This window comes from Ursus maritimus, unplaced genomic scaffold (genome assembly GCF_017311325.1).
Source record: "Ursus maritimus isolate PB19 unplaced genomic scaffold, ASM1731132v1 scaffold_33, whole genome shotgun sequence".
Taxonomy (NCBI): Eukaryota; Metazoa; Chordata; class Mammalia; order Carnivora; family Ursidae; genus Ursus; species Ursus maritimus.
Window position 1 is genome coordinate 5,338,131 of NW_024425897.1, and position 10,135 is coordinate 5,348,265.

The 10,135-nt window shown below is 37.7% G+C and overlaps 1 protein-coding gene across 2 annotated transcripts in view; it reads left to right on the top strand.

Moving 5' to 3' along the window:
• SPIRE1 (spire type actin nucleation factor 1) overlaps positions 1–10,135 on the top strand; it is a 206,452-nt gene that overhangs the window by 84,923 nt on the left and 111,394 nt on the right. For both annotated transcript variants that reach the window (XM_040619622.1, XM_040619623.1), the window contains exon 3: positions 3,908–4,141. In XM_040619622.1, coding sequence (XP_040475556.1) covers positions 3,908–4,141 — 234 coding nt within the window. The remainder of the gene's footprint in view (positions 1–3,907; positions 4,142–10,135) is intronic.

Consider the following 10,135-nt stretch of genomic DNA (forward strand, 5'->3'; position numbering starts at 1 on the left):
GGTTTGCAGATAGTTCTGCATAATATGCAGGTGCCACCTGAAAGTGGACACCTGCAGCATGTAGCCCCTTTCAGGGATGTCCCTGAAGGAGAGTGCTGAAGGGAAATCCTCCCAGTGGGCAGAACTTTGAAAAGTACACCTGGTTGTACACTTTGCTTGGAGGGAATATGATTGGCATATTGGTGACAAGGAACAGATAGGTGGATAGACTTATCTGGGCAAAAAAAAATGTGAAGATATTTGTGTCTCATGTGAATGCTCACCAACGAGTGACCTCAGTAGAGAAGGATTTTAATATTCAAGTGGATGGGATGGCCTGTTCTGTGGACGCCGGTCAGCCTCCTTTCCCGGCTACCCTGTCATCACACAGTGGGTTTGTGAACATGGCTATAGTGGCCGGGATGGAGATTTTGCAGGGGCTTATCAACATAGATTTCCATTCACCCGGGTTGACCTAGCTTTAGCCTCTGCAGAGGGCCTAATCTGCCATCAAACAGAGACTAACACTAAGTCCTCAATATGGCACTGTTCCCCTGGGTGATCAGCCAGTTACCCGGTGGCAGGCTAAGGAGATGTGTATGAGTGCTGAATTCTCAAGGGGTAAACTTGCGATGGTTGGTTTTATGTCATTTTTTGTTATTTTTTTGCGTGTAGTTGACACACAATGTTACATTAGTTTCAGGTGTACCACATAGTGATTCCACAAGTATATACATTATGCTGTGCTCACCACAACACTATTACAATATCATTGACTATATTCCTTATGCTGTGCCTTTTAAAAGAAAAAAAAAAGATTTTGTTTATTTATTTTAGAGAAACCATGATTTGGGTGGGTGGGTAGAGGAAGAGGGAGAAGCCGACTTCCTGCTGAGCAGGGAGCCCAACGCAGGGCTTAATCCTAGAGCCCTGGGATCATGACCTGAGTGGCAGGCAAACACTTCACTGACTGAGCCACCCAGGCGCCCCTGTGGTTTGCCTTTTATGTGACTTATTCATTCCATAACTGGAAGCCTTTATCTCCCATTCCCCTTCACCCATTGTACCCATCCCTCAATCCCCCTCTCCTCTGGCAACCACCCATTTGTTTTCTGTATTGATTCATTTGGTTTGTTTTTTAGATTACACATATATGTGCACTCATATAGTATTTGTCTTTCCCAGTCTGATTTATTTCACTTAGCTTAATACCCTCTAGATCCATCCATGTTGTTGCAATGGCAAGATCTCATCCTTTTTTATGACTGCATAATATTCCTGTGTGTGTGTGTGTGTGTGTGTGTGTGTGTGTGTGTGTGTACCATATCTTCCTTATCTATTTGTCTATCAGTGCTTCCATATCTTGGCTATTGTACATAACTCTGCAGTAAACATAGGGGTACATATATCCTTTTGAATTAGTGTTTTTGTTTTCTTTGGGTCAGTATGCAATAGTGGAATAACTGGATTGTATGGTAATTCTATTTTTAATTTTTTGATGAACCTCCATACAGTTTTCCACAATAGCTGTACCAATTTACATTCTATGAACAGTGCATAAGGGTTCCTTTTCCTCTGTATCCTCACCAACACTTGTTATTTCTTGTCTTTTTAATTTTAGCCATTCTGACAGTTGAGAGGTGATATGTCATTGTGGGTTTGATTTGCATTTCCCTAAAGATTAGTGATATTGAGCATTTTTTTTTTATGTATCTGTTGGCCATCTGTATATCTTCTTTGGAAAAATGTCTATTCACCTCCTCTGCCCTTTTTTGAACTGGATTATTTTTTGGTGTAGAGTTGTAGAAGTTCCTTATATATTTTGAATACTAACCCCTTATTGGATATCCCGGTTGCAGATATCTAATATCTAAATTAGGTTGTTTTTTTGTTTTGTTGATTATTTCCTTCATAGTGCAAAAGCTTTTTATTTTGATGTGTTCCTGATTATTTATTTTTTCTTGTTTCCCTTCAACTTTGAAAATAGGGTTTAGAGTTCCAAGTCAGACTATACAAATCAATGAAAATATTCTGTATTTTCAGTGAGAAATAGTAAAAAAACAGTATTGTTTAAAAATCAGAAGTTGAGGGGAGCCTGGGTGGCTCAGTCATTAAGCGTCTGCCTTCGGCTCAGGGCGTGATCCCGGCGTTCTGGGATCGAGCCCCACATCAGGCTCCTCCGCTATGAGCCTGCTTCTTCCTCTCCCACTCCCCCTGCTTGTGTTCCCTCTCTCGCTGGCTGTCTCTCTCTCTCTGTCAAATAAATAAATAAATAAAATCCTTAAAAAAATCAGAAATTGAATTTTTAAGTCTTTATATTCATTTTGAAACTTGTGTTGATAAAATATTATTTCACTTGATAAGGTGGATTTCAGATTTTGTGGACATTTTTTGAGTGAATGCCCTGAATGCTTTTAAGGACTGTAGTATATGTGATGACAATAACTCTATTGTGTTTAACTTATCTTTAAAACTACTGACTTTTCCTTTTCTTTGATACCACCTAAACAACTTTTTTAGAAAGACAGCATTGATGATGGCTACAGGTGGGATAAAGAGAAGGATAGATCTGTTTGTTTGGGTAGCTGAATAAACATTGGAAAAAGGAGACCTGGAGGCAGGGAAGAGAGGGAGATAACATTTACTCACTACCTATTGTAAGTCAGATATAGGTATTCCACTTATGTGAATGTCATTTAGTCTTAAAATCTCATGAGATGTAGATAATCATTGATACTCATTTTACAGATAAGAAAAATCATGACTAAAATAAATAATTTGCCCTGAGTCAAATGGTTAGTGGTAAAAGTCAGGATTTAATCCTAAATGGTTAGTGGTAAAATCAGCATTTATTATTTTTTTAAAAGATTTTATTTATTTATTTGAGAGAGAGAGAGATAGAGAGAGAGCAAGAGAGCACAAGCTGGGGGGTGAAGAGGGTCAAAGGAAGGAAGAATCAGGCTCCCTGGGATTACAACCTGAGCAGAAGGCAGACGCTTAACTGACTGAGCCACCCAGGCACCCCAAAAGTAAGTATTTAATCCTAAATCTTTGGCTTCGTTGCCTGTGTTTTTCCCCACAAAATAGCTAAGGTGAAATGAGCCATTAACACTGCAAAATAAAATAGAAGGGTTGTTTATATGTGATTTTTCTGAGCAGAAAAGAAAGGCTGTGTTGAAGAATAAAGTAGAATTCCCTGTATTGGCCAAAGTCCGGAGCACTTGTGAGGGTGATATTAGACAGTGGTGTACACCAGTGTTCCTACATCAGGTTTGTATTTTCATGAGGTGCTGTTGGTGGCGTTGTGGGGGTAGGGAGGATTGTCTGTGCACCACATTGCAATCACAGTTTGAAAAATCTTTAATTTGTTTGCGTCATAGGAGAGATAGGTTTCCAATAATTAAACAGCACTCGGTGAGCAGTGTGTATCTGTATATAGATTTGTTTGTTTAAGGTTGAGTTAGCTGCTACTGGTAACTGAGTTTTCAGTCTCTCAGATCCCTGGTATTTCTATGAAATAGGCTTTGATAAACACAGGTGTAAGAGTTATTTGATAGCTCTATCTGATTTCAGAAATATCTTTTGAAAATGTGGAAAATCAACCTGGTTAGTATTTTATATGAATGGATAATATAGATTTTAGTATATAGTATAAATCTAAGAAAACAAAAAGAGTTCATGTATTGTTATATACTGGATTGAAGAAATCACACAAAAATTTCCACCTAGGATTTTTTTTTAATGCATAGGTGAGACTTTTAAATATCTCCTCAAATCCAGTTTGTCACCTGTTTCTGAAAGATTAAGCCTTGTTTCTGAAATGGAATAGATTAAGCCTAGCTTAAGGGTCATACTAAATATTTTATGACTTAAAGTTCTGTAAAGCTGTTTAGTCATTTCCATTAATCACCTTCTTTAATGTCCCTAGGTTATTGAATCTCTTGGAATTGTTATTTATAAAGCACTGGACTATGGTTTGAAGGAGAATGAAGAAAGGGAGTTAAGCCCCCCCCTGGAGCAGCTCATTGATCACATGGCCAATACGGTGGAAGCTGACGGCAGCAACGATGAAGGCTATGAGGCTGCAGATGAAGGCCTGGAAGATGAAGAAGATGAAAAGAGAAAAGTCTCAGCCATCCGGTCATATAGAGATGTCATGAAGGTAAAGAGGCAATTTACATACTATTTGGTTTTTTAAGAGTCGTTATTTCACTTTAGACTATTAACTGTAGAAAACAAACTAAACTGGTGGTTACCAGAAGGGGAGGGGATGGGGGAGGAGAAAATAGGTGATAGGATTTGAGGAGCGCTCTTGTTGTGATGAACACCAAGTGTTGTACAGAAGAGTTGAATCACTGAATTGTACACCTGACACTAATATTACACTGTATGTTAACTAAGTGGAATTTAAATAAAAACTTTTTTAAAAAAGCATATGGGAACAAATAAGTTATAAACTGAAAAAAAAAGTAAATGGGAATTCAGCCTTTGATAATAGTTCATAGATCTTCAGCTATTAGTGAAAGGAATAAGAAACTAAAATATTCCTGGTTTTGTGATTTGTTCATAACTTCAACATGGCCATATGTGATTGAATTATAACTCTCAAAAAACCACTTTTAGTTATCATATACTCCTTAATATTGCATATTTAACACCAGCTTAACTGTGCATGATGTCTTCAGTTGACTTCTGCATTTTCCTTTTTACGAAGTAAATAACAACTGTGATCCACTAATTTTATGAAGATTCTGCATCTGAAATATTACAGCTGATGTTTTACTTCGTTTTCTTGACCTACTTAGTGATACTTATATGTAATGAAACAAGGTTTATAGTTTGAATTCAAATTTTCTCCTTAAACTCTTTGTGTACTTGAAGGACATAATACTAAATGCACAGAGATTAAAATTAAGATTTGTCAGTCTTAAAAGAGCATTCTGCTTGGTTATTTACATATGATGTTTACTAGATTTTGTAAGCAGTATTGGTTATATATCACTTATTTCCAACTTTTTTAAAAGCATCTCAGAGACAGGAATAGAGAGGAATCTTGAAGATAGTACTTTTCAGGTATACTGCAGCATACCCTGCTTCTTGTTCCTTCTTAGATGATAAATATCTGGAGAAATCTAGAACAGGACTCTACAGTTAAGATGCTATGAAATTCAGATATATTCTTTATCTCTTTTAAGACTTGCAGTACTTTTCTTTTTTTTTTTAATTTTTAATTTAAATTTTTTTATGTAAAGTTCGATGATTCATTAGTTGCGTATAACACCCAGTGCACCATGCAATACATGCCCTCCTTACTACCCATCACCAGCCTATCCCATTCCCCCACCCCCCTCCCCTCTGAAGCCCTCAGTTTGTTTTTCAGAGTCCATAGTCTTGTTTTAAGTAACACGGCACCCCAATACAAGCGGGTGCACCCCATGTGTGTTTGGGTTGTGGAGTGGCCTTCGGTGGTCCCCTCTGCAGATGGGCTCCGTGGCCTAGTGTCCCCATCCCCGCCACTTGTGATCCCATGCCAAGGCGTGGGAGGGGTTGCCACCAAGGTTTCCACCAGCCCACAAGCGACAGCACGGCAGCCATCCCCTCCAGTGGCTCTTGCTCATGGCCACCCATGACTATTACTGGCACCACCTGGGTTCCACTTTCAGTAACAGCTCCAGCAGAGGTGCAGACTGTCCTGTGGAAGGCATTCCTCACCACGCAGGCGTCCGCAAGGCCAATCAGTCACTGGTAGGCAAGCTTCTTTTTCTACAAGTCTACTCTCTTTGTTCATGGCTACAGTGTTGGAGTCCCCAGAACTCTCAGAATCTTCCCAGGCCTCCAGCAGGACAATCACCTGTGACTTAGCTTTGGAAGCCGTGAGGAAGCAGCCTGGGAAAGCCAGCACTGGGCTCCAATCCTGAGCGGCCAACACCAGGCTTTAAAAGGCGCTAGGCTTATCAGAACCCTTCCCCCCCACCCCCCACCCCTCTAGATATTAGGTAGGTTGCAGCAAGCAGAAGCCGTTTGGGCTTTTTTAATATAGCAAAACACCAAAAAGGAAGTTGAAAGAACCCCACTCTTTACTATCCAAGCCACAAACTTTCCTGACACCTTATAACTGTGTACCTTGCACCAAATGGAAAATAAACTCCAAGCAGCCAGTAAAGAAAAAAGAAAAGAAGAAAAAGAATTTTAAATTGAGGTATAATTGACATTATGTTTTAGGTGTGTAAGTTAATGATTTCAAATACATATTATGAAATGGTTTTCATATAAGCCTAGTTAACATCCATCAGCATACATAATTACACATTTTTTTCTTATGATGAGAACTTTTAAAATTTACTCTCTCAGCAGCTTTCAAATGTACAATACAGTATTAACTATGGTCACCATGCTGCATATTACATCCTCAGGACTTACTTATTTTATAATGGTAAGTTTGGCCTTTTGACCTCCTTCACCTATTTTGCCCGCCCCCCCCACCTCTGCCAACTACCTATCCTTTGTACAAAAAGATTACTTTTTAGAGTTTTTATTTAAATTCCATTTAGTTAACATACAGTGTAATAATAGTTTCAGGTGTGCAGTATAGTGATTCAACACTTCTGTACAGCATCTGCTGCTCATCGCAAGTGCGCTCCGCAGTCCCCGTCACCTGTTGCACCCATCCCCCCAGCCACTTCCTTTCTGGTAACCATCAGTTTGTTCTTCATAGTTAAGAATCTGTACAAAGAGATAACTTTTAAAAGAAGAAAATGTTGCATGGATACATTGAAGATATGTTTTGCAGCATAATTTACACTATTCTAAAATGAAATAAATGGCAAAGAAATGATTATCAACTAGATGGACTATTATATAGTCTCTAAAATTATAATTCTGTGAGTTATTTAGTAATATGGAAAATTTCTGCTTTAATAAATAGAAAAGCGACCTGCATATACTAGTATATGGATAAAGAATGGAAGAAACTGGTAATCTGAAATAGTATGTTAGTGATGTTGTGATTCAGGGTGAACCATTTAGCTTCAGAAATTCCATTCCTCTTATTGCTTACCATTTATATAATACAAGATTGTAAAATTTTAGTATATTAAGTATGGTATTGGCCATGAGTAGTCTTATAAGTTATGCTTTCAGTGTTAATTCATAATTTAAAACAAAATGTGGCATGTTTCTACAAATATAAGCACAAAGTTTACACACAATAAGCCCTGCTTATAAAAAGCTAGCAGGTTTTTGGTTTGCCATGTAATGTCAGAATTTGCATACAATTGTGAAAACAACTCAGAGGAAAAGTTTAAGAAACAAATAGTACTGTAGAATGTGATTTAAAATAGAAATAAGCTTTATGTATTTAATTTTATATGCCAAACTAGATTAGCCCAGTGCAGAGTTTGTCTTCATTTTCAAAATGTACACGTATTACAAATAGCTGATACATGGGTGCTTGGGTGACACCGTTGGTTAAGCAGCTGACTCTTGGTTTCGGTTCAGGTCATGATCTCAGGGTCATGAGGTGGAGCCCCAAGTTGGGCTCTGTGCTCAGTGGGAAGTCTGCTAAAGTTTCTCTCCCTCTCCCTCTGACCTTCCCTGCACTTACTCTTGCTCGTATTCTCTCTCTCTCTCTCTCAAATAAATACATTTTTAAAAAGCCCAAATAGCTGATATAGGATAAATCTGTTATTTTCATTTGTGTACGAAGGCTGCCTAGGTTTAATGGAGCATATACAACTGTGGGCAGAATGTTTGTTTGAGCTTGTCATTACTGAATTAAGATCCTCCAAACAGGGGCGCCTGGGTGGCACAGCGGTTAAGCGTCTGCCTTCGGCTCAGGGCATGATCCCGGCGTTAATGGGATCGAGCCCCACATCAGGCTCCTCCCCTATGAGCCTGCTTTTTCCTCTCCCACTCCCCCTGCTTGTGTTCCCTCTCTCGCTGGCTATCTCTCTCTGTCAAATAAATAAATAAAATCTTTAAAAAAAAAAAAAAAGGTCCTCCGAACATAGGTTAGTTGGGTGAACTGTGTTCATCAGTCAAATTAGAGACACTCCAAAAGAAGAAATTGCAATTCTCTGTACTTCAGAATGTTGTGTTAAGTTTTGAAATTTGCTGGGAACATACTAATTTGTTTTTACTGATCTAGGCAAAAATTTAGTAACTTATCCTAACTGTATGATGCTAAATTTAGTGAAGACATTTTTTATACAGTTTTTACTTTGTTTAGCTATTAATTTCTGTGATAAATATATGATATTCATTAGGTAAAACATTTTAGTTATAGTTTAAAATGATATTTTACTTAGGTTTTGCAAATAAAATTCTAAGCTTTGTGAACTGAACATTTTTAAAAACATTTGAATTTCAACAGTTGACAATAAATTATGGGGAAATCCTGGAGTCTAATATTATCAACAAAGGACTGTAATGTGATAAATTCTAAACATCTGAGACGATACCATTTTGATTATGCCATTTTCTTTTCTGGGACGATTGAGTTTTTATTACAAACATTGTAATTACATGTTTCTAAGCAAAGGGTGATAGATCGATAAATGCTTTGGAATTTAGAATTTAAGCAAAAACTCTATTCTCAATTGTGCTGAAGTTTTAAGAACTTGATGGTGTATATAGTATTTTGATACTAATTAGGGTAAAAAAATCGGGATTATATATAGAATTTCTGAGTTCCTGGCATACATCTTTGATGTGATATCAAATAAAAATTTTTCAGGCCACCTGGGTGGCTCAGTCGGTTAAGCGTCCAATTCTTGATCTCAGCTCAGGTCTTGATCTCAGGGTCATGAGTTCAAGCTCCACGCTGGGCGTGGAGCCTACTTAAAAAATAAATAAAATTTTTCCTCCTAGTTGGCTCATTCAAAAATATAGATGCTAACTTATTTGACAAAAACATCAAAATGTTTCAAAATGTTAGCAAGTATTGTAGGTTGTCTTTTTTTTCTAATCACATCTATCTAGACGAAGTTTGAAGATATTTTCAAGTTTTTTTTTTTTTTTTTACAGATTTTATTTATTTATTTGACAGAGACAGAGACAGCCAGCGAGAGAGGGAACACAAGCAGGGAGAGTGGGAGAGGAAGAAGCAGGCTCATAGTGGAGGAGCCTGATGTGGGGCTCGATCCCAGAACGCCGGGATCATGCCCTGAGCCGAAGGCAGACGCTTAACCGCTGTGCCACCCAGGCGCCCCGATATTTTCAAGTTTTGTTGAAAATATGTAACAAGGTCTTATGTGTTTAATGAAAACTTCAGAAAATTTATTTGGATTCTAGCAATAGTATTAATGATTCTATACGAGGAATCCAGATAATGGAGTTGTCAGATTTTTAAATTTATGTTGAAGATTCCAGGAGCCAGGGTTGAAACTTTGAACAGAAAACTGGAAAATATATAAAAAGAGCCAAATGGAAATTTAGAACCAAAAAATAAATTAACTGAAATAAAAGTTTAGTGAATGGGTTTAATAGACTAGACAGAGATGAAGAGAAAAAGAATGAAATGAAATATTGTCAGTAAAAAGTACTCAGAATGAAATACGGAGACACAAAAAGAATAGAGTGCAGAATAGTGGGTTAGATAAAAAGGCAGTATATTCAATTAAAATCCTGAAAGGAGAGCAAGGAAGAGGGAGGATGGAAGAAATATTCGAATACTAAGAATTAATACATACTAAGGTCATAACTAACAGTTAATACATATTAGTTAATACAAACTAAAAATTTTCCAAAACCATGGAAAACACTATGCCACCAATTCAAGAAGCCCCACAAATCAAGAGCAAGTAAAATAATATGAAAATAACTTAGTTTCCTCATAGTTAAACTGCCAAAAATCACAAACAGAAAATTAAAATCTTATAGGAAAAATTAGACTGCAGTGACTTCTCAGTAGAAACAGTGGGAGCTGGAAGACATAATGGAATAATACCTTCAAAGTTCTAAAGTAGAACCTAAAATTCTTTACCTAACGAAATATCTTTCAAGAATAAAGGTAAAATAGGGGCATCTGGGTGGCTCAGTCAGTTAAGCATCTGCCTTTGGCTCCGGTCATGGTCTCAGGGTCCTGGGATCGAGTTCTGAGTTGGGCTCCCTGCTCAATGGGGAGTCTGCTTCTCCCTCTCCCTTTGCCCCCCCCCCC